Source organism: Rhipicephalus microplus, chromosome 6, assembly GCF_043290135.1.
Source record: "Rhipicephalus microplus isolate Deutch F79 chromosome 6, USDA_Rmic, whole genome shotgun sequence".
Lineage (NCBI taxonomy): Eukaryota > Metazoa > Arthropoda > Arachnida > Ixodida > Ixodidae > Rhipicephalus > Rhipicephalus microplus.
In genome coordinates, this window is record NC_134705.1 from 58,481,373 (window position 1) to 58,506,720 (window position 25,348).

Below are 25,348 nucleotides of genomic sequence, written 5' to 3' on the forward strand. Positions count from 1 at the left end.
GTCTACAAGAGCAGTGACATGTACGCCATCTACTTGTTCGTCTATGAGGTTCCGTTTTGTCGGTATCATCAAAAGAGGATTTTCGGTCAGTCCGAGCGATGCAGCGCCACCTCCAGGGGCTGCAACGCTTAGTTTTCTGTCGGAGAACCTCGTGGGAAGGCGGGGGAAGATGGTCGGCGGGACTGTGAAGAACGAGACTGGCGACGTTGGGGGATGGAGAGCGGGAGTAGCGGTGTTCAGAAGCAGGTTCCTGGGCAAAATGGTCGCGGCTGGTCTCATGGCGATAGGCAGGACGTGCATAGAAGGGACGAGAGGACGGTTGTGCAGGAGGACCCCAGCGACTTCTGCAATGGCGAGAAATGTGGCCGATTCTGCGACACGAGAAGCAGATCGGCTTGTCATCGTGTGTTCGCCATGCGGACGGATTACGGAACGTTGAGGGAGAGCCAGTCGTGAAGGGACGTGCAGGCGTGTATCGGGGCTGGTAGTCGGTGCGGGGAGGCGGTGAGATAGAGTGAATTCCCAAGCTGGCGATTTCCTGCCGGACGACTGCTTGAATGAGAGACAACGTAATTGGCGGAGAGGGGTCAGGGGACGTTGGCCCCACCTTAGCTGGAGCAGCCGCTTCAAGCTCCCGCCTGACGATTCGCGTCAAGTTGTCACAGGTGTCTGGTGGATGATATGTGTCGAGACACGATGACGTCGCAGTGGTGTTCGGGAGGCGCTGGAACTGATGGGAGATGCGCCTGTTTTTAGCTTGTTGGAACCGGCGGCTTTCTTGAATGATCGCATCAACAGATGACACATTGTTAAATACCAACAAGTTGAACGCATCATCGGCGATACCCTATAGGATATTAACAACTTTTTCAGGTTCGGACATATTTTCGTCAACTTGGCGGCCTAGTGAAAAGACAGCCTGAATGTAACCGGTGTAGAGCTCCGTGGAAGATTGTGCGCGAGTCGACAACTCATTTTTCGCAGCTTCACGACGACCAGAGATGTTGCCAAAAAGCTCACGGATCTTTACCTTGAAGCTGACCCAGCTTGTTATGTCATGCTCGTGGTTATCAAACCAAACACGAGGGGTTCCGTCGAGATAAAAGATGACGTTTGCGAGCATAAGAGTGGGATCCCACCTGTAAGTGGCGCTGACGCGTTCGTAAAGGCGTAGCCACTGGTCGATGTCGGAACCCTCGCTGCCCGAGAACACGCCGGGGTCTTTGAGCGCGGGAAGCTTCACTAAAGTTGTTGCGGGCGCTGGGTTGACAGGCTGGGCAGAAGGGCGGGCTACCGGAGAGGATGTAGCCGAGTCTTGAGTGGTCATGTTGTAAGCCGCGAGGGAGCGTCCGCTTCGGAGTTCCGTGGCAAGGATGGGGATCGCACAACTCCACCAAATATGTTACGAGGAGACTGACTCAGAGGGGTAGTCACCGATGTATTTACAGCTGGTTAGATGAGCAGCGCCAGGGACAGAGATTAGCTCGCGCTGCGACGGAACTGCGACGGAACTGGACTGTTCTACAAGCTGCTGCCAGAGAAAACCCTTGCATTTGCTGGTGACCCCTGCCACGGCGGCAAGCACAGCAAAGAGCGGCTCACTGTCTTCGTTGGCAGCAACATGTCAGGCAGCGAGAAGCTTCTATTACTAATATAGTCGAGCCCGCTCATAACGAACCTGAGAGTGACGCGGCATCCTTTCGCTGTATCCCGAAGTTCGTAGTAAATGAAACAGCTTTTAAAAAAAGTTGCGAGTGAAAGCACAAACTTTTATTGCCCCGAAAGTCCGTGATGCACGTGTTTCGAAAAGCAGAAGCGTTAAGGGCGGTTTCGAGTTCATTTAAAACGGCAGAGTGCTCGTTCGCCGAGGCCCTTGGCATAAGCTACATGAGGCACTGGCTCCAAAGTTTCGTAGTTCTCGCAATCCAATTCCTCCAAATCGCTCTCCCCATGTATCTCATTCACAATGCCCCAATCCGTGCATGGTTCCGCAGTGTCGGCACCATCATCGGCCGTAATTAAACCATCGCAACAGATGTCCCACCCGCTCTCCCAGGTCGGAGTCGATGACGCGCTGCCACAAATCGCCGCCGCAGTGGTCCTGTTCGGAAGCTTCAGGCTCAACATCGGGCTCGACGTCGACGAAGTCGGCCTCGCAAAAACAGTTTCACGCGCATATAGCCGTCACCACCACCCAGGAAATATTCACCATCTCAACAGCTGAATACCGGAACGCCCGAAACGGCAAGTTGGCTGCCAGGTGGTCAATAGCTATGAGCAAGCGCTCCGCAACGCGGCACCTAACGCGCGGATTACGCTCAAGCCATGCGGTCACACTTTCGACGTTTTGTTGAGCGGCAGGAAAAAGCGTGCTAGTCCTCCCGTTAGCCATCATGACCACACAAGCACACCAAGAGCGAGCAAGACGTGCACATGCGACACACATGCCAGAATGCGTGGAACAGCTCTGGGCCCGTTTGTAGTCAGAAAACGAAACTTATTCGAGCCATCGTGGCGGGCGTCTCGGAGCGGTGGAGACGGGCAAAAGGGTTGTATCAAGAGAGGAGAGCAGACTTGCGAAAGAAGGGCAAAGAGTTGCGATAAAGAGAGGGGAGGATGCGGCGGGAGGGCGACCTTGAAAACCAAAACACATGGTAAGTAGGCAGGTTAGGTGGCTTGCTTGAAAGGTTCGTGAAACTCGCGCATAGAAAAACTTGGAAATAATGCCTGCGCGCGCAGAAGTCAAAGCATTAGCACCTAGATCTGTGCGCGCGGCGGTGTTCGAAGAATCGGCGGCCGTAGTCAAAAAATGGTTTTGTTGTGCCGGTGGCTTTGCGTGGCCTCACGAACTTCGATATTTCGCAATTCGTTCTGCGCAAATTAACAGCCGTTTTCGCGTTTCCACACGCTTGCGGAAGACATGCTGAGCCGAGTGTGAAGTGAGCGAGAACAAGTTCTAAACACGAAACGAATTGCAAATTATCAGAGTCGGTGAGGTAGCGTACGCGCATGCACTAGATGCAGACTATCGCATACAGTCGGTGGCCGACGATGTTGGCAAATGTTCTGGTCACTCCAGGCCGGGGACACCAACGACAGTACCAGCGATCAAAAACAGGGTAGATGGCCGACCGGTCTTCGAAAGATCAGTGGCAGTGTGAAAACACGGGTCTCGTCTGGCAATGAGAGGTGCTGAGAGTAGCGGGAGGACAAATGACGGAGGGGTGCGTAACAAAAAGCAGTCGGGGCATGAAGAAAGGAATCAGCTTTCCTTCCTCTGTGGGTTGAGGAGAACGGCACTAGAGGGTCGCGGAGGCAGGGTCGGCGTTTAACAATAGGAATGTATGGGCACCTCGCCGATGCGTGATCGGTGGTCGAAATTGGTTTTCCGGGAAGTTGGCAGACCGCCCACTCTGTTCCCTGTAACCGACCAGCGGCGCTCAGAGACATTTGTTGTAAGTGCGATTTCGTGCCATTGAACCAATGTATATTTTCACAGTCTGGCGGATATTGTTTGTTTTAAGGGAAAGTTCGTTTTAAGTGGAGCCGTGTTATGTGGGCTCGACTGTAATAGGCAAGTCGAAGCAGCCAAGATGTTTCAAAGGGGCAGTGACTGTGCCTGTTCTTTATGAAGCCAACAAGAAGGCGCGGGCAACGCAGCAGTTGTTCGAAGCTTACGTGCGCAAGCTGGACAGAAGGTTTGAGCAGCAAAATCGAAGAGTTCTGCTGTTTGTGGACAACTGCACTGTGCATGGCCACATCAAGGACCTAAAGGCTATACAGATTGAATTTCTGCCGCCGAACACCACAGCAATCCTGCAGCAGACGACCAAGGCGTGATTCGGAACTTGAAGCATCATTCCAAATCATGCATGCTTAGTCGCGTGGTTCTCGGGAAAAGCTACGCTGTTGACCTCAGGTCTGCCGTCGGCATGCTAGCGGAATCATGGAAGGCGGTTACGCAAGAGACTCTCTCTACGCAACTGTTTTTGCCAGGCAGGCTTCACACTCGACATCGAGACGGCTGTCTTGCCTCAAGTGGACAGCGTGTGTGACGAACTGCTATCCGCGGATATTGCCTTCGACCGTCTGCGCACTGCCGGCATGTCGATTCCAGTTGGAATAACTTTTGAGGGCTTCGACGACGCTGACAAAGACGTTGAGCTATGTGCAGACTTGACCGATGACAAAATCATTCGTCAAGTTACAGAGGATTGCGACGACTCCGACACCAAGAACGAAGAGTCATCTCCTACACAGTCAGCGAGCTCGGAGTAGACAGGAGCACTGGTGACACTGTCATCGATGAGCAGCGGCAACTTGACGTTGACTGAAATTGAGGCTGACATGATCGCAGGCAAGTGGAACACCGTGCAAAAAACATAGGCGACTTCTTTGAGCCCAAGTGCTGACCTATGAGGTAGTGCCGGTTAGTCGGATTTTTTCTTTTATATATATATAAACGGCTCTTTTCAGAGCCACCTAAGTGATGCATTGACTCAATTGCAATGGTAATCTTGTACTCCGGTCGTTACCTTCTGTGCCAGCAAAAAATACCCACAAAATAAGGTGCGTTTTTACAAGCATTCCTTTTTCCGGACTGCCAGATTTTCCGGATGTTTTCGCGGTCCCTTGAGGGTCTGGGAAATCGGACGTCAACTGCAGTTGAACAAAAAAAATTTTTGTGTGTGTAATCAAATTTTTTGAAAGTGCACAATTTCTATTCTGCTAATTGATAATGCCAGGAAATTGTTAGTGATATTGTGTGAAATAGCGATATGTTTTAGATATGTTGGGTTTTTTTTTAGTTGCCGCATGCCCCCCTGCTGTCTCATTGGCTCTCTTCCTTCATCTTTCTTCCAAAAAAAAAATGGCCTCCACATCACTAGCGCCTCCTTCCTCCTCTTTTTTCATAAAACAGAATGCAGATAAGAACACGTGACAGAAAGAGATTTGGACAAGTATGTGTTACCAAGATCAATGAATAACCAGCACGCCCAAACCTTCTCCCTTCTTCCTCTGATCGCTCGCCAATTCGCTCACCATACAGTATGTCTAAGAAGCTTTAGTAACAAAAGCTGCCGAAACAAACCAAGCAATTTGTCGACAACGTCTATGCCTAAATGAGACTGACGCAACTGGGACTCTCCGTCGCTTCCGTGTACCGTCCTGTCAGCCAACTTACCTGCGTAAGCAAGCGTACTGTTGCATGGCTCAATGCGGATTATTTATTTTTGAACTTTAGAACCAGCGCTAACTGTGTAGATGTTTAGAAAGCATGAAATTTTACAGACCTGCCGGGGTTTAAATGTAAACATTCGACAGATGTCTGTCAAGTTGGTTAGGTAAACTGGGAAAACGATTTTAACTCCAACCAAATTAAGATACGTGAGGCGGTTGGCCAACAGATAAATTTCAACGAAACGACCATCCTGGTCGAGACTAACTGGAAGAGAAGGCTACTACTCAAGTCATGGCATATACAGTGAACGGCCCAAAACATCAACTGTGCCCTCCAAACCCTTCTCCCTGTGTATCCACATGGACTATGCTTCTTGACAAAATGGGGGATCACTAACCGCCCCGCGAGGGCCTTCAAGATGCCGCTGCGACATCGCCACAGTTGCCCTCTGAGGTAGGAACCGAGTTGGTTTCAAAACGTCAGGTTCTTGCGTATTTTCACGTACCTTACTTTGGTTGCTGTTCAAATTGTTTTCTCAGTGCCGGGGTTCACATGCCTTCCTGTTCTAAGTAAGTATTCTAACGAATGCAACATAAGATTGCTATACTGAGGTGTGCATAACTGGCACCATGCAGTATCGTAAGTGACGACCGCATGCCCCTACAATTTTCATGACGGAGACGAAAATGGGCAGCAGTTGAGATTGAGCACAGGATTCGTGAGTTCGGCAGTGGGGCGAGGTCGTTGCTATACAGTTCCTGAGCCGCAAAAGCTTGTGAGGAGTGGGCCACTGATGCCTTTTGGTGGCAGCCTAACTCAACGCGATCCAAACTGAATTTCACCTCGCGCCACAGGATTTACAATACAGTAGAGTGACTTGTTGGCTGAGTTGGTTCATTCTTATGGTAAATTTAGCGCCTCTCGTCTTGGTATTTGCGCTAAGTCTACTGTAAGGATGTGCAAGCTGCTCTTCGAAACGCCGTGCCTGTGCTATGTAAGCACTCTACACACATCAGTTTTCAGCTCTAGATAAGTACATTTCAGTGCATGCCCTAAAAACTGCAGCGTTGAAAGTATTCACGTCATTTCTGGATGACTCATAATGACAGACAAATGAAAGAGTTGGGAACGAAACGCCAATATGCCTGCACGCTCGGTAATCGTGGTTGAACGCAACCTACGAAGGAGCACATGCAAAGAAATGGACTGCAGAAAATATGCATCTGTCACGCCGAAAGTGGATCCGAGACAAGTTTACAGGGGACTACACTGGCGCAGTAACACCGAGCAGTTAGCTCCGCCCCCATAGCTTTCCCTTCATTGCCACAGAAAGTTGTCCCCGATTATATCTGCGCAGCACAACGAAGCTCACAGGCTCGACAGGAGCACTTTCATCAAGAGCTTGGTTTAGATTACAATTGCTGAAAACACTGCTACTATAAAAGGTGCAGCAACAGCAGCGAGTCGGCATGCCCCCATTGGTCTCGCTTTTTCACAACTGGCTGCTGCAGCTGATGCGTCCGCTCGTGTCATTTCTGCTAGCATATTTCTCAAAACAACGTTCGAAAAAGTGCAAACTGTTTTTTTTTTTTTTCAGTGCTTTGCGTGCATAACTAGATGTCGATATAAATTTAAATGCTGAAGAAACTGGCTAAATGGAATGAATTTTCAAAGTGGCGAATGCGACAGTGGTGGGATGTACAAGGTGCAGAATAAATGTTAAATTTTTTTCATGCGGACGTGGTGTCTTGGCCACTCTGCCGTTTTTATTTTCACTTCGCTTCTCAAATGAGCGCTCATGGACCAATTTTTTTTTTTCATGTCAACTTTGCACCACAGTTTTCCAGCCACTTAAGAGGTGAAGCGAGTGAATTTTCACTAAGGTTTGCCACTTTCGCTCCCTTTGAGCAGCATGAGAGAGGAAACTGCGGCACGGCTTTATTCCTTTCCTGCAGCTTTCTTGAGAGACATTGAAGGCATATAAGTTCAAAAGTTCATTATGAACTTTTCAGCAAGGAGCGATTGACCTCAATAAAGTCCTTGGTTATCCTCATGATCAACTTAACTTGTTTTGGTTCGTGCTAATTTGAGATGATACGAACATTTTCTGTGCTTCCTATGAATTCGTATCATTGAGATTCTACTCTAATAACATCCCCCATACTTTCCTTCACATCATTTTGTGTCAGTTCTCATTAAGATACGAGAAAGTAGCTCTGTTTTTCTTATGCGAATTGTGTCCTGTCCAGACCCAGGAGCTGATGTTGTGCCGCAACACCGTCGGTCAGCTGGGCTTTCACGTCCAGTCTGAGGGGCTGGTCACTGAGGTCGAGCCGCACGGCCTCGCCTGGGAAGCCGGGCTTCGACGAGGATGCCGCCTACTTGAGGCAAGTGCAACACATTCCCCAAACTGTGCCTTCTTCCTTTGGAACGTGTCAGTTTTGACGGGGGCCCTGCAACACTTTTTAAAGGGGCCATGACATAATAACCCCACCCAATTGCAGTGTTCAGCAAAAAATAGACGTAGGGGATTTATTTTATGTGTACATGTATCAAAAATGGACTGTAAAGGAATATTCTAGAATATTGAATTTCAAATTTATTTTAAATAATACTTAATCACGAATATTTAAAGCACGACAAAGGCCAATGGTGAAACTTGGCTAGGATGCAGTATCTAATACTAACTCTTAACGTCATTACAGAAGGCTTTCTGTTGAAACTTCACTAGTGCAGTGGCTCAGAAGTGAGCACATAAGATTGCCGCACATCATGGCTCAAGCAGAAAAAGACAGAAAACAGTCCAGGAGACTGTTGTTAAACTGCTAACATAAAAAAATAACCAGCACTGAGCTCGAACTTAGAGTCAAGTGGTTCAAAAATACTTGCGTGGCTCCTGACCCCAAAAAAAGGATGATCCTTTGAAGTTCTAGAAAGAGCAAAGAGCTGCATTTTATCCAGGTATCGCCAAAATTGCTTTGTGATACCGTCCCATCTCTGCCACTGAGGCACCTAGTGAGTACATGTTTTCAACTGCCAAAAACAGTGCAACATTAGGCGAGGTATCCTTAAGCTGGTCATGTGGAAGTGCTTGTGTTTCTGCCTGATAAATTGTAGTCTTTCATTGGCAGTCACTCACCACGTCATGTGCCCAAGAACATGACAAGATTGTATTTCTTTGTTGGTTTTTTTTAATTTTAACACTCTTTCGTAATAAATATTGACGCGTGTCTACATGTGGACAAAAACAATGATGGGGGATTTAGTGGACATGAGGTAGTGGGCCTCTAGCTGAACTCTAGACTGAAAAAGACGATCTTGTGGCTCAGCTGTTGAGAACACGCTGCTTTCATTGTCTCAAGGTGTACCTGTGTTTAGTTCGCGTTGTACCGCGACACTAGTGGAAGTGCTGGGTAGCAACCCTGTCTGATGCTCCACACGCCCGCTGGGGGCCGTTCATCGAGTCCAGACATATTGTCACCTGTAGAAACTCCGGTGCATCGCTCCAGTCGACGGTTGCGAAGCCTCGCACCAGAGCTCACTCACTCGCCGGAACTTTTTAGGCGCCGCACGCTTCAACCAATGGCCAACGCAAGCCCGCAACAAGTGCCCCAAGGCAGCTTTCCGACGCACCCATCTCAGGTGACCATGTTTCAACCCCTCGTTCCGATCGCTTTAGTGGCAGTGCCCATGAAGACGTTGATGACTGGCTTGACCACTGCAAGCGTGTTGCCAAGGTCAATCACTGGTCGGAACAGGAAAAGCTTTCTCGCGTCTATTTCTACCTTGATGACGGTGCTCGTACTTGGTATGAGAATAGAGAAGGCAATCTGTCAGCTTGGTGCAAATTTCGACAGAAGTTCGTCGATACCTTCGCCAATGTCGATCGAAGAGACTGTGCACGGCAGTTATAGGAGCTACGGGCTCAGAAACCCAACAAAACCGTTGCAATGTTTGGCGAGGACATAACTCGTTTCTTTCATCGAGCTAACCCGCACATGACGGAAGATAAAAAGTTGAGTTACCTCATGCGCGGTTTCGAGGAACAGCTTTTCACCTGGCTGCTGCGCAACCCTCCAAGTACCGTGGTTGACTTCATTAAAGAGGCTACGGTTATCGAGCGGGCCCTTCATCAACGCTGCATGCAATATGACCGCATATCCAGCAATGTACCAATCAATGCTATTGCCATGACTTTTGAGAGTCAGAGCTCCTTGAGAGACTTGATTAGGGAGATAGTTCGCAAAGAACTGCAGAGGATACGGATTTCGGTTGCTGAAAATCCCATCATGTCGGTCGCTGAAGTCGTACGCGACAAAATCCACCAAACGTTGTCTACGACTGGTCCTGATGCTCAGCAGCGTCCTATGAGCTACGCTGCTGCTTTCCACGTCCACCACCCGCTATGCCGACGCTGTACCACCAGGTGCCGATGGCCCCCTGGTCTCCGCTGCAAGAGCAGACACTGCATCAACCACCCAAGCTCCAGCCATACAACTAACCGTCCACAGCCACCCTATGGGCATCGACGCCAGGGGAGATGCTCAGACGTCCACTGACTCGAAAAACAGATGCTTGGCGCACAATGGGCAGACGTCCGCTATGCTTTCACTGCGGAGGTGCAGGCCATATTGCCTGTTAATGCTGGCATCGAGGTGATTCATTCCATCCTCATCGACCTTGGTTTGACGGTCGATGTGCCAACGATGAATACACTCCACGCCTTGACGACACCTCTTTTTATGAAGCCCGTTCTTACTTTGAGGATGGCTCTACCACTGCAGAAAAGGCAATGCCTACTCACCCTTCTGGTCTGAGACGTCAATCCGCTCTCCGTCTCCCGCGCGTTCACCTTTGTTGCATCGCCGCACCTACGCGGACCTTAATTCATGACGTCGGTACAGCGGATAAGCAGTGAAAACGATGAAATTGTGACTGCCGACCTTAGTGTTCTTCTTGACGGCCAGAAAGTGACAGCTTCAGTCGACACTGGTGCCGACTTCTCTATTATCAGTCAGGACCTCGTTGACAGCCTCAGAAAAGGGAAGACGCCGTGGACGGGCCCTCATATAAGAACGGCAGGGGGCCAGTTATTGATGCCCTCTGGAAAATGTACCACAAGAATTGACATCAGAGGTTCTCCTTTCACTGCCTTGTTCATCGTTATCGCCGCATGCTGCAAAGATGTAATTCTTGGTATGGATTTTTTACGGGAATATGGCGCCGTCATCAACATACCAGAAAGCTTGATTACGTTTTGCAACAGTTCCGGCTTACCCAATTCTCCAGAGGCGCGACCAAACCAACTGCATCTTACTGATGACGACGTGGTTCTGCCTCCTAGGTCATGCACGCTTGTTTCTGTGGCCACCGCTGCTCAGTTTTACGCCGAAGGAGTTGCCGACCAAATAAGCTCGCTGCTCTTCACCCATGGTATTTCCGTCGCACAAGGTATCGTCAGAGTTGCTGCTGGACGCACGGACTTGCTGCTGACCAATTTTGGTGCTGAGCGCCGGCACCTTCTAAGAGGCACGGCTGTTGCTTACTTCGACGATGTCGTAGATGCCGAAGGCGGCTTGGCGGTAGTCAACAAGTCGCTAAATCTTGATTCAGCGCCTGTTCTGCACGTTAGCATTACTTTGCCGAAAGACGACCGACACAGACTCCTTGAGCTACTGGCCAAATTTCAAGACTGCTTTTCAACAACATCAAGAGTTGGCTGCACGCCTCTAACCAGGCATTGAATAATTACCGAGAAAACAGCAAGACCTATTCACCAGAACCCTTATCACGTGGCTTCAAAAGAACCTGAAGCGATACAACAGAAGGTAGACAGAATGCTTGAAGATGACGTCATTCAGCCTTCACAGAGCCCCTGGGCGTCGCCTGTAGTCCTCGTTAAGAAACAGGACGGCAGCCTGCGCTTCTGTGTGGATTACCGGAACCTAAATCAGGTGACCAGGAAAGACATATATCCACTACCGCGTATACGCGACTCTCTTGACAGACTTCGAAATGCTTGGTACTTCTCTTCAATGGACTTGCGGAGTGGATATTGGGAAATCAAGGTGGACCCGAGAGACCGCGAGAAGACCGCTTTTGTAACACCAGATGGGTTATATGAATTTAAGGTCTTGCCATTCGGTTTGTGTTCAGCGCTTGTTACCTTTCAAAGACTCATGTATACCGTGCTTTCCGGGTTGAAGTGGAAAACCTGCTTAGTATATCTCGACGATGTCATAGTGTTCTCCGCAACGTTTGACGAGCACCTTGAAAGGCTTGAAGTGGTCTTACGAGCCATACAGTCCGCAGGCTTGACGTTGAAGCCTGAGAAGTGCCACTTTTGCTACGAAGAGCTGCAATTTCGTGGTCACGTCGTCAGTCATACAGATCTTCGTCCTGATCTTGAGAAAATCGCAGCCGTTGCACAGTTCCCTGTCCCAACCAATAAAAAGGCTGCTAGACGCTTTCTTGACCTCTGTGCATATTATTGACGATTTATCGCGGACTTCGCACGCATAGCATCATCGCTAACTCGCCTCACGAGAGAAGACGTCACCTTTGAGTGGAATAACGAAGAGGAAGCTGCTTTTAACCATCTTCACCAGCGACTACAAACACCTTCAGTCCTTGCCCACTTCAACGAGAGATCCCCTACGATGCTTCACACCGATGCTAGCAATGTTGATCTTGTAGCTGTGCTTGTGCAGCAGCAAGAGGGCACAGAAAGGGTAATCGCTTACGCAAGCAGAATGTTAACACGTGCTGAGGTTACTCCACGACTGAGAAGGAATGTCTCGTCGTGGTATGGGCGGTTACAAAATTTCGTCCGTATACCGCGAAAAGATCCGGAAAATCCAGAGTTAATACAGTACTTTTGAAGGCGTAGCTCAAGTGTCCTCCAAGTTTTAACATGGTCAGAAAATGCTGTCAAACGGTAGTCAAGGCTCCTGTGAACATGTGAGCCAACGTGCACAATGCAGCATAGCATTCAGCTTAGAGTTTGCAGTTTGCAATTTCAAAGTCAGCTAGAAATCACTTTTGCTTCTCTTGACTAGGGATGCCATATACAACCGAAGGTCAACTGCGTCATATCCCAATAAGCCCATGGAAATGGCTATCGGCTGATTTGAGCATTGCGAGCTTCATAATCATCTTGGCCACTACGGCATGTGACGACAAACCCGTGCTACGCTCTGTCTACAAAGCTATAATTACATTATTATATTGTTCACCTCGGCAGAACAGCAGCTAGGGTGCTTGGCTGCTGACCCGAAGGTCGCGTTTTCGATTCCGGCCGTAATGGCCGCATTTCGATAGGGGATAAATGCTAGATGCCCGTGTACTGGGCGATGTCAGCGCACGTCAAAGAACACTAGAAGGTCGAAATTTCTAAAGCCCGCCACTACAGTGTCTTTCATAATCATATCTTGATTCCGGAACATAGAAGCCATATTATTATAACATATTATTGCTACATTATATTAATATACCACCCCATGATCGCATTGAAAATGAGCTGCGCTTTTCTGACAAAACGTGCTCAACATCATAACATGTGCTGACAAACGGACATAGCTTCATGCCTTCGTGCCACTCCCCCCCCCCCATTCCTGTGTAGCTTTCACTATGATTGCTTGGCTAAGAGAGAAAGCACTGAAGGGGAGACACAGCTTTGGGATCACGAAAAATGGCTAAAAAAATGATTTTTTGAAAGTCTAGTTTTCGATTTCTGCAACCCTTTTTTTATCTGATTCCCAAGTATCTACACTGAAAACTGTGCAGAAGGGCTTTGGAAAATCGGTTTCACCTTCCTAGGTAGTGCAACTTTTTCTTGAAATCGTAAGAAAACTGCGGTTATCAAAAAATTATAGCTTCGCAATGGCATGGCTGGAGCCGGCTTCTTGAGCTCATCGGAAAGAACACTTCTCGGTGTTTAAATTTTCTGCCTGAGCAGGCTCCTCCCTTCGAAAACAAGCGCACAAAGAGCAAATTTTTGAAGGTCGTTTTGAGGCTTTTAATTGGCTGTGACCACCATGTCGCCTCAGCTCGCCTCGCCGTTGGCCCGATGCTCGCTCCGGGAAATCATCGTCTACTCTTTGTGCGATGCAAGGACATGGCTCTCGAAAATCGCTACCTCGTGACGGGTTCACGGCTCGACGATCACTTAGGATATAATTGCGCTTTAGTTAGGAGCTGTAAGTGGATTCACGATCAGATTACTACGAGCAGGCGCGCAGTGTATGAGCGCGGCGCGTTATCGAGTAGTCTTTAGCTTTAACTCCTCTGACGGCAATACTGCAGGCAAGAACGACTCGCTAACGCACTCGTGGCAACATGCCTCTTCGCAAGCAACGAAGCACATCTCTTGCTAGCTCCTCGGAACCGCAGACGGGCATTTTACGCATCGGCAGCAGACCCCACTGTCAAGCTCGTCAACCCCCCCCCCCTCACTGCCAAGATTGCTCGGAACAGCGTGGCTAGCAGTTTCGCAAATGTGATAACAAGCGCAGTGCGCGCAAGGGTTTTGTCATTGTAGGTACACATTTCACACATTGTCACCGAACACCACCGGCAAGTGCGTCACGCGCCAGCTGCGCTGTCGGTGCGGCCTTGCACTTCACGGTCATATGGAAGGCTGTCAGTAAGCTTTTGTGATGCAATTTAGACATGCTTGAAGCCTTGCTTTGTATCTCCATGGGCGTCTATGAATGTTCTGAGACAATGAAAGCCTCATAGATTAGAGTTTCGGCGACAGGCTCTATGATGATGCGTTTCACGGCTAGAGTGGCAAAAGAACATACGTGAAGCAGGGGCACGAGTTTTTATATGCCCGATTCGTGTCATTAAATCAACTGCTAAAAAATTTCTGTGCCATTGGTTTTGTGCCCATAACTGTTATTCATTTGGAAAGAAGGCAAAGGCTGTCATGATGTGAACCATTTTTTTTGTGCAATGAACCTCTTTCTATAAAAAATGTTCAGTGATTATTTGTAATCAAGAAGTACTCAATTACGCCAATGACAGCTTGAACAAAAAAGAAATGTATAAATTTCAGTATATGGCCTTATTCAATTACAATCTATTCTGTCATGCCTAATATCACACTTCTCCTTTATACAGAGAACTTGTTTTGAAATCTATACTTGTTCTTTGTAGATAAAAAAAAAGGGGGTTAAAGAAATACAGACCATGTGACGTCCCCGCAAACATGGACTGAACCCCGCTTCTTTCGAGATGTGTGCGCTCATTTCTCAAACCCACGCATAAAGGGCATTCCGGAGTTAAGTACCAGAAGGATTGTTTCCATTATCCTCACGGACTCCCCCGCGCAGACACGAGGACCGGGCGGCGCCTTGTCGTCTACAGACGATGTGACAGAGTACAATAATCGGCGCGCACCCTTCAGATCTGTGGCATGGGGGAGCAGCAGAACACCTTTTGTTGGTTCGGGGAAAGCGACCTTTGCGGCAGGCGCCTGTGCCGGGTCCATTATGCCTTTCTATCAGTCTCCGTGGCGCCAGGGCTCTTACTGCGTTCTGCGCGGATGGCCGCCCGCGACGGTGAACGACGAGGAAGCGGCGGCTACGGAGAATTTCGTGGGAGACGCTGAGCTGCATAGAAACGTTGAGACTTGGTCTCGACATCGGCTCACCAAGTAACGGAAGCATCGAGACCATTTTTCGCCCGTAATTAAAGTGTCTTCGGACGGCGCGCCCATCACTCTTCTTGAAGCTTGAGTTTATACATTTTACTTGCTCGGCTTTATTCGGGAGAGGGTTTTCTACTGGTGTAGGCCACGGGGGCGGCCGCCGAAGATAATACACTCCGGACAGAGAAGAAAATATGCTGCGTGGATAGCGGCGATTGGTTTGGTGCCCCGGTAGGGCAGAGTGGGAACCCGAGAAAAGCGGCCACGTGTCAAGAAAGGGGAGAAGCGAGGAGGGTCTCTCCCAGGGGAGAAAAAGAAGTAGACGGCGACGGAAGGGGACAGATCAGACCGCGATGTGAAGAACCAACCTTCGGCCCCGACTCGAGCAGCCAACTCCGAGACTCCGACTACATGGACATTCTGTGAGACGAACTTCACCTCCTTTACTTGAACGAGTTTTGCGGGAAGGAATGCGGTGTATTGAGGCATTGCGCGGTTTTATTAATTTATCACTTTATCATTTGTGTCGTTGTACGTTTACTGTGTATTGAGGCACCGTTGTATTGCCACCGCTACTCGCTTATGTATCTTGTTTCGCGTGTCGCGAGTATTTGTTGAAGTGAACTAGGTGCTTTTGTGTAACAAAGAGGTCATTCACGGGCGCTATGTGTGTACGCCATTTGCACTTGTTATTCAATTAAATGCGTCCATGATTAAGAAAAGATCGTGACGTCTCTTACTTCCCGGCCCCAGCACGAATCCCTGTATGTGGAAAGCAATTGAGACACGTAGCCAAGAGGGAACCGGATAAAAAGGGGTTGAGGGGCTTCCCTCTCTTTGGCGATCGGTGGCGTAGCGGGGAACGTCTCAACAACAAAGGCACACTGGGCAGAGGCCAGTTGCCTGAGAAGGGAAATATCACAACACATACCTAAGATTACAATTTCTAGGTCTTTTGAAGACGTGAAGAGAAGGTGAAACTTGAAACGCAGTTTTCTCGATACTAGTTTTTTTTTTGGGGGGGGGGGGGGGGGGGGCATTATGCTCAGCTCATGGAACAGATATCTCGACAACCTCTGCACAGATTTTTGTTCTGTTTGTTTTGTAACGCTCCTTGAACTGCACTTCAAGGGGCTGCGATCTAGTTTTTCACTTTACTCCCTATAGAATTTTTCATAGGGTTTCTTCTTTGTAGTGCAAGTGTGCTCATTGCAGTGTCGCTGGAGAAAATGTTAGCTATAAAATTTAGTGTTGCAAAAAAAACAATCTTGAAAGTGCAGCCCCCTTCAGCATACATGTGGCTGGGCATTCAGTAATTACTATTTTTGCCATTTTATAAGTCCACCAGCCCCTCCACGAAGTTCAATGAAGAAATAACTTGTATCTCATTAAGTTTTTGTGTGATCACCTCGAAATTTTCATGGAAGCACTGTGAGGCCATTTTTAGTTTCTATTTCGTTTTGAAAGGCACGTCCGCCCTTAAGCTGTACATTAAACTTCTGTAATTCGGCTCATACTTGACACACTTGGAAAAATGTTTTGCAGCAGTCAATTCGGGATGCAATAAACTCCGATATTTGGGATGCAATAAACTCCGATATTGAGGTCTACGAAGGTTACTTAAAAATGTATTGCATGGTCCCTTTCACAATGTCACTCAATAGAAAGCGTGGCAAGAAATAATGTTAAGGGGAGACACGGGTATGGGAGGCTGAAAATTTTCCGAAAAACCGATTTTTTGAAGTATTTTTTTTTCATAATCATTAAAGGTCTAAAGAAGCTGTTCCTAAAATATTATAGCCCTGTAATGCGTATTTGTCGAGTTATTGGGTCGCAAAGTCAGTTTGATGACCATTTTCGCTTCCGAAACCACCTCAAAAACGGTCGTATTCAACGCCGCAGCGCGCGAGAACCGCACCAAGTAGCGCGGCCATTCTGGTCTCATTTTAAAGACGCATTTTTCTATTATCTATTCCTAGCAGAAGAACGTTTTTCGTCTAGCAACAACGCAGCTATTACGCATAAAGAAAAACTGAATACTCGCTCATCATTGGTGCGTTTTTGTCACGTGGGGCAGTTCCCGGTTTCCTATTGGACGTGAAGGGATTCGTCTGCTAGACAGCGGCGTGCAAGCCGCCATTTTGCGTAGAGGCCTAACAACGGCTGTGCATTCGGTGCAATGGCAGGCGGTCATCGGAAGTTCCGGAGTGCTCATGCGTTTGGAAAAAGGCGAAAACGGCGTCTGAGAGCCCGCACCTTATCACCAGCGAGACCTTCTGTCGCCGAGAACTCGGAAAAAGCAGGCTGTGCCAGCGCTATCACCACCGCGGCACCCGCGATCGCGGACGCGATAGCCGCGTCCCAAAATCACACGAGAGCTGTGCGCGTCGACACTCCCCTGGTTTCCGACGCTGAGAAAGTGGCCATCGAGTGTCGTGCGAGCGATGTTCTGCAAGATCTTTCATCGAAGTCTGCCACAAAATGCAAACGGTCTTTTTTTTTTTCGAGACTCGGATGGAGCCGCAACGCCTGGTACGCCGTTCACCGTCGTTAGCTTAGAGTTGGTCAACGAACTTCTTCAGTGTATGAAGTGGGGTGTGTGTGGTGGGCCTGGCAGAATCTCCAAGGAAGACCGCGAATATGGCACAGCCGCGAAACTTGTTCTGACATGTGATGAGTGCAGTAAACTAAGGACCTTATGGAGCTCGCCGAGAGCAGGGGGGGACGCAGCGCACGGCCCCTTTGAAATTAACGTGCTCGTGGTGCGCGCGGCAATGAGCACAGGAAACGGGCAAACTGCGCTCAACGATATTTTTTCAGCCCTAAATATTTCACGGAGAGGCCTGCACACCAAGACATACCAGGATTATGTGAAATTGAAAATGAACCCTGCCACGCATAAGGCTGCCGCGCGCGTTATTGACGACTGCGCAAGCACTGTGAAAACGGTGTATTCCGAACTCAACTATGGAAATCCTGGAAATATCGCCGTTTCCTTTGATGGGACTTGGCTGACCAGGGGCCACAAATCCCATATTTGTGTAGGGACCGTGATTGAACTATTCACGGGTTATGTGCTCAACTTCGTCGTCCTATCGAACTTTTGTTTGGGCTGCCAGCTAGGGCCGAAGGAGGACAACCCGAGGTATGCCAAGTAGCTAGCTGGTCACACTTGCCAAAAGAATACCTCTAGTAAGCCAGGACAAATGGTGGTGGAAATAGCACAAATTTTATTTGGCCGCTCATTGGAGAGACATGGGCTCCGCTACACAACCATGTTGTGTGATGGAGACAGCCCGACCTTCAACAGTCTGCAGGAGGCACAGGTATATGGCTTCGTGCCAATAGAAAAAGAGAACTGTGTCAACCATGTGCATAAGTGCATGGGCACAGCACTTCGAAACCTCCTGCAAAAACAAAGAGCCGAAGGAAAGCGAAGCCTTGGCGGCAAGGGCAAACTGACAGGCTAGCTGGTCACAAAGCTCACGTCATATTATGGATGGGCTTTACAAAGCAACCAAGGAAGCATTGAGGCCATGAATAATGCTGTCTGGGCAACCTTTATCACGTAGCATCTACTGATGCAAGCCCTCTTTTTTTCTCGTTTTATCAAAACAACATTTTTCATCACACCCTAAGCCATTGCCCACAGTATCTTTTGATGTAGCAGTCGGATTTTGAAAATTCTTGTAGCATTTGAAAGCCTATACATTCATTAGTGCAAGAAAACCAGAAAAATGTAATATTTTTATTTACAATAGTGATTTAATTAGCAACAAACTTAAGCAACAGTTTCAGATTTCTAATGAGTATACTTGTTAAGGCCATAACTCTGGTACCAATAAAGCTAAAAATAAAATTATGGTTTTGTTGCACTCCCTGGCCTTCATAGAATGCTGTCATATCAAGTTTGTAGCAATATTTTATGAGGAAGATGTCAAAAGGATGGGCAGAATGCAAGTTTATGTAACAGTCAATATTTAAAAATCTAAAAGTGATAGCAAAAAACTAATTGCATATTTGTTTTCAGCTGTGAAAAATACATATTGTATTAAAATTTCAGCTGGACATACTGAAAATTAAAAAAAAATTTTCAGACCAGTGTCTCCCCTTAATTATCTAGGCTTAAAGAAGGAACGACATGAACTGGTATGTAAGAAACCACTGTATGAGCTAGCTTTGAGAGGGAAAGTACAGGAATTCAGAATCTTGCTTCAGAACAGGCACTCAGCTCTTATCGAGGAAACCAGCCTTAACTTTGATGCAATGAACGATAATCTGATGAGTATCATTACGCAGTACGCAGTGGAAGTTGGAAGTACAGTAGTTAGACAGGATACTAGCAAGCTGTCCTAGGAGACGAACCTCATTAAGAAACGTCAAAGTCTGAAAGCTGGGAACACAACAGACAAAATAGAGCTGGCAGAGCTTTCAAAATTGGTTATTAAGCAGAAAGTATCCGATGTAAGAAAATATAGCATGGAGAGAATTGAAGATGCTCTAAATAACGAAGGAAGCATCAAAGCGGTAAGGAGAAAACTTGCCAAAGACAGAAACCAGCTGTATGCCCTAAAGGACAAGGAAGGCAAAGTACCTACTAATATGGATAGGGTAGTTAAAAAGTAGCAGAGGAGTTTTATAGAGATCTTTACAGTAGCTAGGGCAACCACGATCATAATGTACGGACTTGCAATAACCCAGATGACGTCCCACCAGTAATGACAGAAGTCAGGAAAGTCTTGGAGGGAATGCAAAGAGGCAAAGCTGCTGGCGAGTATCAGGTAACATCACATCTCCTGAAAGACGGAGGACAGATTGGGTTAAAAAAGCTGGCCACCCTGTTTACGGAATTTCTCCTGAAGGGAAGGGTATCATAATTATCAAAGAATGCTACTATCATCATTTTAATCCATAAGAAAGGGGACGACGAGGCCTTGACGAAATACAGGCCTATCAACTAGCTCTGCATTCTACACCAGCTGTTTACGAAAGTAATTGCTAACAAACTTAGGACAACATTAGATTTCAATCAGCTTCAGGGCAAAGACCTCTGCCATGTCCCGCTAATCAACCCAGTCCTGTGCTTTCTGCTGCCAGGTTATACCCACAAACTTTTAATCTCCTCTGCCCATCTTATTTTTTGTCCCCTCTGACGTGTCTGTCTTCTCTTGGAATTCAGTCAGTTACCCTTAAATCACTAGCAGTTGATCTGCCTACACGCTGCTTGTGCGGCCCATGTCCATTTCTTTTGATTTCAACTATATCCTTAACCACCAGTTTGTTTTCTGATCCACTCTGCTCTCTTCCCATCTCTTAAAATTACACGTATCATTTTCCTTTCCATCATTCGCTGCGGCGTCCTCAATTTAATTTGAACCCTCTTTGTAAGCTTCCGGGTTTGTGCTTCGTAAGTGAATACCAGTAAACTGCAGCTGTTACATGTTAAGAACAACGTGAACGTAAAAGCACGGAACAAGGAAGGAAAGCATAACATTGGAAGGAATGGATTGAACATTGTGCCTATCAGTTGACGCTGCTTCTATGAATTGAGACAGCATGCTTAGAGAATTAAACTATGATGACAAGATTAAGACCTCAGCACCACTGTGCTTCGATGTCTGTAGGAATAGTGCATAATGGTGTTCCACAGTGCTGTACAATCGTGTTGCAGCTCTTCTAACATATCAAGTGAAATATGCAGTAATTTTTTTTTTTTTTTAATGTGGACAAATTAGTAAACTAAACACAGTGGTTGGTGTCTCCTACTGCAGATCTGCAAGGTGGCTGTGGCAACCCTCAGCTATGACCAGATGGTGGACCTGCTCAAGACGTCCGTCATGGTCAGCGTCACAGTCGTGCCTCCGCACAAGGACGGCAGCCCACGGAGGTAGGCGAGAATGGAATGTGTGCTCGGTAGCAGCCATGAGACAAATGTTTCCATCACGTCAACTTGAGTGCCGTGAAATTGGGACCTTTTTTCTCGGGACTTCTGTTGAGTTTAAGGCCTCAACTTGTAATTGTCTCTACAGTAGGCTCTCGTCAGAACCTGAAGGGACCAGGAAAATATGTTTCATTTAACAGGAGTTCATTTACTGAGAAATGAACAAGAGTGGAGAATCCATGTATGAAACCAGTTGTGCTGAAGTCAATTCTTTCATTTAAGCAGCAATTATGTTAGCCCGATTTCCATTTACTAAGAGTTTACTGTACTTTTTTTTTTCATCGCTGCACAGAGGTTGCCCCCTGCAGAACTGCAGCTACTTTGGCCCCGACTACGACAGCAGCGCGGGATCAGATCTAGGATCGCCTGGGGGCAGCACTGGTAGCTTGCTCCAAAGGGGAGGGCCCGCACCGGCTGTGGGCCAGCAGGTGCCGTCGTACGCCAAGGCTCGAGCAAGGTAAGCTATGCACGGCCACGCGCTATCGGGCTCCGATAATCACAGCCCAACTGAAACATGCAAGTAAGTAAATGGAGGATGCTTGAAAAAGCAACGAAAGTCATCACACTGAGCACTCTCGGCATTCATAGCATTAAAGAGCTGGTGTCACAGAAATTCCGGTGTCGGTAGCACTGTCCATGTACAAAAAATTGCAGTGGATGTAGCAAATAGAAGTTGGACGTTTCAGTCAAAATCAAACCCGGTTATTCATTGTGGCAGTCAAGTGTTCAACCAAAAAGATACAGTATTGGTTGAAAAGGCTTGTGAAAAACACCCTATACAGAGGCAGACAGATTTTTCAGGCTCCGAAAATTTGGACTTGTTGGAAATGCACTGTCATGATTCCCATAGCACGAATTCCTTACTGCAACCAATCTTTCGGGCAAATATATGGCCGAAAGTTCGATTTTCCAGATTACATGACTCGTTTTGAGCCATTCTGCTCGATTTTGAAAGATGCCATGATGGATTTTTCAGCAACTTGGTTTCGTTTGGCTTGCAATGGCTAGTTGTGTTGCATTCAATATCGGAAGCCCACATGCTCTTCCAGTTTCAGAGGCTGTATTCGATTTTCTTTTTGCTAAAACTGTCTATTGGACACAGCTTTGCTTGTTCAGTCAGCTTTATCGTCATCATTAACATAACGGTAGGTGCATTAATGAGAAAGATTGTTTTTTATTGTCTGGTAATGTGGCAGATAATAAGGCCTGTGGCTAGCCCACCTATTGAAGTTGGCGCGACGGATGTACAATGTAGGCGTCTTCAACACATGTGCCATCTGGATAAAACTAAAAAGCAAAGAGCGGATGGAGAAAAGACAAAGAAGGGAAAAAGAAATAGACAAACGCAGGAGCTGGTAGAGAGAGAGATAGGATGTTGTTAACACCACAATAATTAAGATCTATATATAATATGAGTACTAATTAAGATTACCAATCAAGATTTTTAATTGAGACCTTGTTAATCATCTAGGTCAGTTACAAGTGCCACTGTTTGTCTTGCCTTGCACCACTAGTGCACGCTGTCCTTGTTTTTTGTTATGCTGTATATTTCACTCTTTTGGCAGATATGAATATCACAAACATAATAATAGTCCAGTTTCAATATGTAATTTATGTAACCTTATTAATTTTGCTTAACTGAAAATCTGCTGTTTTCATTTTATAATATTTAGTAATGAAACTGAGCACAGAAAGGTTCATCAAGAGGCTTTTATAATTGCCTTAACCTCCAACAGCATGCACATCAAGAATGGCAAGGACAAAGCACACTGAAATCAGGTTTAAGCTAGAAGAGAAAAAAAATTTATCCGAGTGCAGAACAGAACTCCAGAAGAAACTGTATGGGTTGCTGTAGAAGGTAGTATTGGAGTTGATCAAAGTAATTTTCCTAGTCTTGGATTGAATAATCCAGAAGCATACGAGCTAACCGGAAGTGTAGCTGATAGATTGACTGTAGCTGGTTTACATCTCTTGCTAATTCTCCACTATGTGAAGATGTGAAACAGTGCATATATACCTACTCTTTTCTTTCACATAGTATCTGTATTTCACAGTCACTGTACCATCAGATCTAGCAAGGTGGCTAGAAGATTGATTCATTCATTGGTTAATTTATTGATTGTAGTATCAAAATGCATATGTAGTCAATACTGTCTTTCATTCTATTACTTTATGATCTGATATAACCAGGCCACTAACTTATCGATTGATTGATTGATTGTCTGAAGTAATTTTCTCTTGCTAATAGTTTGCTATGTCAAAATTTGAATTCATACTGTGCATGCCCCTTAGTTTTCATAAGGCATTGAGGATGAAAATGGTGTGGTCTTTCACAGTCTGCTGTGGCTCTGCTTAACAGTGTCGTTGGGTACCGCCTCTTTTCAGGAGTGATATGCAGTTCAGGTGTACCAGCCAACCGCAGAGACCCTGCGAGGCTCCGCCAGCTGATGTAAGTGTTTTTGTTACTTCCAATAAACTATAAATAAGGCTGATCATGCGTAACAATCTGATTTGTGACCTAGAAATAGATATAACACAGTTGACTGTAGTACAACCTCACTCCAACTTTTTACTTTTTTTGAGTGTGTTGAAATGGTTTTTGGGCATTAAACCTGAACAACAATAACAATAATAATTAAATGTGCCAGAAATCTTGACAAAAGAGAAAGAACATGTGCATTTTTATGGAAGGAAAAGTTGTTTAGTTTGAGCTCTAAAGCATTCTGCTTTAAACCAGTCAACTTCTTCTATACCCCCTATTTCATGTGCGCAGTAATTTCTAAATGTTTGAAAAACGTAAACATTCATAAGGCAATGGTACTCATTATCTTCTGTTATGAGCTGTCACGAGCCGCTTGACTATGGTCGCATCATGAACTGTCATGAGCTTCACTTTGCATCAAGCTGGTTAACCTTAATTGTTTTTTATCTTTTAGTGGCGAATGTTCCTTTTGCCAGTGAAGACTTTTCCTCGTGGTTTGCCTTGTCAGTGAAGACCTTTCCTTGTGGCTTAACACGCATGAGCCAACCGTCCATTAACTTGCCTGTAAATAACTTGAAATGCCTCACTAGTTCATTTCTCACGCAGTAGCCCCAGGTGCTCGATTGACAGGTCCGTACCGTAGCCTGTGCAGAGGAGTTTTCGCATCTAGTTTCTATCCCATCTCTGTACGGCTTTTCAGATATTAGCACTTGTGTTGTTTTGATCTCTCTCTAATACCGTATTTACTCACGTAATGAACGCACTCATATAATAAATGCATTCCCAACTTCAGTCATCAAAATCTCGATTTTTCCTCTTGTGTTATAAACACATTCCCTAAATTCGTTCGCTGCTGTCTCGCTAACCCACACCTGAAGGATTCTTGTGCATTGGATCTCTTTTGTTTTTTTATTATTATGCCAACCCCCCTAGGGCACCTCAGCTCACTCCCTCCCCCCATTCGCCCGCTGATGCGCACCATATTGTTCATTCTATATGCGTACAGCATGACCCTAGTCTTTTTTTATTATCTGTACGCTACAGCAAGGTTTATGAATGACGCGAGTGTAGCGACATCGCAGTTGATAAGCACACAGCTAGCAAAGGTCACAAAATTGCCCGCACCACCCAACGGTCGCTTCCTGCAAATATGAAAATTTAACACCCAACCACATGCCCATGATTTTTTAGCAACGACAGGATTTGCTGTTACCATGACCATTCGTCACCATCGCATCGCAGGTATACGGCCAACTGCCATGAGTAAGAGGGCAAGAGGCAGGTGCCAGGCGCTGGAATGCGGCGTCTGTGCGCGAGAGCCCCGATGACGCGCTTAAGCGCTACGTTCACGTACAAGATTGGACAAAAAGGCTCTGGGCACGCAACCTATGCCATAATGGAAAATCTTGAGGGATGAGCTGTCACTGTGGTGTGGAGTTTTGAACTACAAAGGTCATCAAGGTCAGCATCGCTTCAGCGACGAAAGCAGTAGCTGCCCTGTTCTGGAGGATGTCGGTGTGAGAGGCTCGGGAAGTGGCCGTCGACCTCAAAGGTCCTGAGTGAGGCTGCCCGGTCTTGCCGCAACCTTTCACCGCAGTTCCTTTCACCGCAGTTCTGTAGTTCCTTTCACCGCAGTTTCTTTCACCGCGGCGACTGTAGGAACTTGGCGAAGAGGTCGACAACAAAATCAATTAACCATCAACCCGGCATGGGCACGTAGTCGATGTGGCAACACGACGAACTGTAAGAACGTGTTCTTACAGAGGTGCCATTTCAGATAGTTGTTGGATAGGGTTAGAGTTGGTGCTAACGCATATTCTAGTTAGCTTTGGTTTCAATCTGTAGCAGACTGGTGTATATACAGTCAACTGCCGATTTTTCGAACCCTCTAGGGAGCAAAAAACCGTCCGAAAATTCGGGCAGTCCGAAAAAATGAATGCAAGCAAAAAAAACGCATTATTTTACTGATAATTTTCAATGCAAGCAAAAAAAACGCACCATTTTGCTAATATTTCTCAATGCAAGCAAAAAACGCATCATTTCATTGATATTTCTTGGCGTCGACGAGCCGCTCAAAAGTTATTTCCGTGG

The 25,348-nt window shown here is 46.7% G+C and overlaps 1 protein-coding gene across 3 annotated transcripts in view; it reads left to right on the forward strand.

Moving 5' to 3' along the window:
* LOC119167637 (signal-induced proliferation-associated 1-like protein 2) overlaps positions 1-25,348 on the forward strand; it is a 186,533-nt gene that overhangs the window by 121,699 nt on the left and 39,486 nt on the right. For all 3 annotated transcript variants that reach the window (XM_037419144.2, XM_075865990.1, XM_075865991.1), the window contains exons 16-19: positions 7,432-7,569; positions 20,606-20,721; positions 21,068-21,232; positions 23,161-23,224. In XM_037419144.2, coding sequence (XP_037275041.2) covers positions 7,432-7,569; positions 20,606-20,721; positions 21,068-21,232; positions 23,161-23,224 — 483 coding nt within the window. The remainder of the gene's footprint in view (positions 1-7,431; positions 7,570-20,605; positions 20,722-21,067; positions 21,233-23,160; positions 23,225-25,348) is intronic.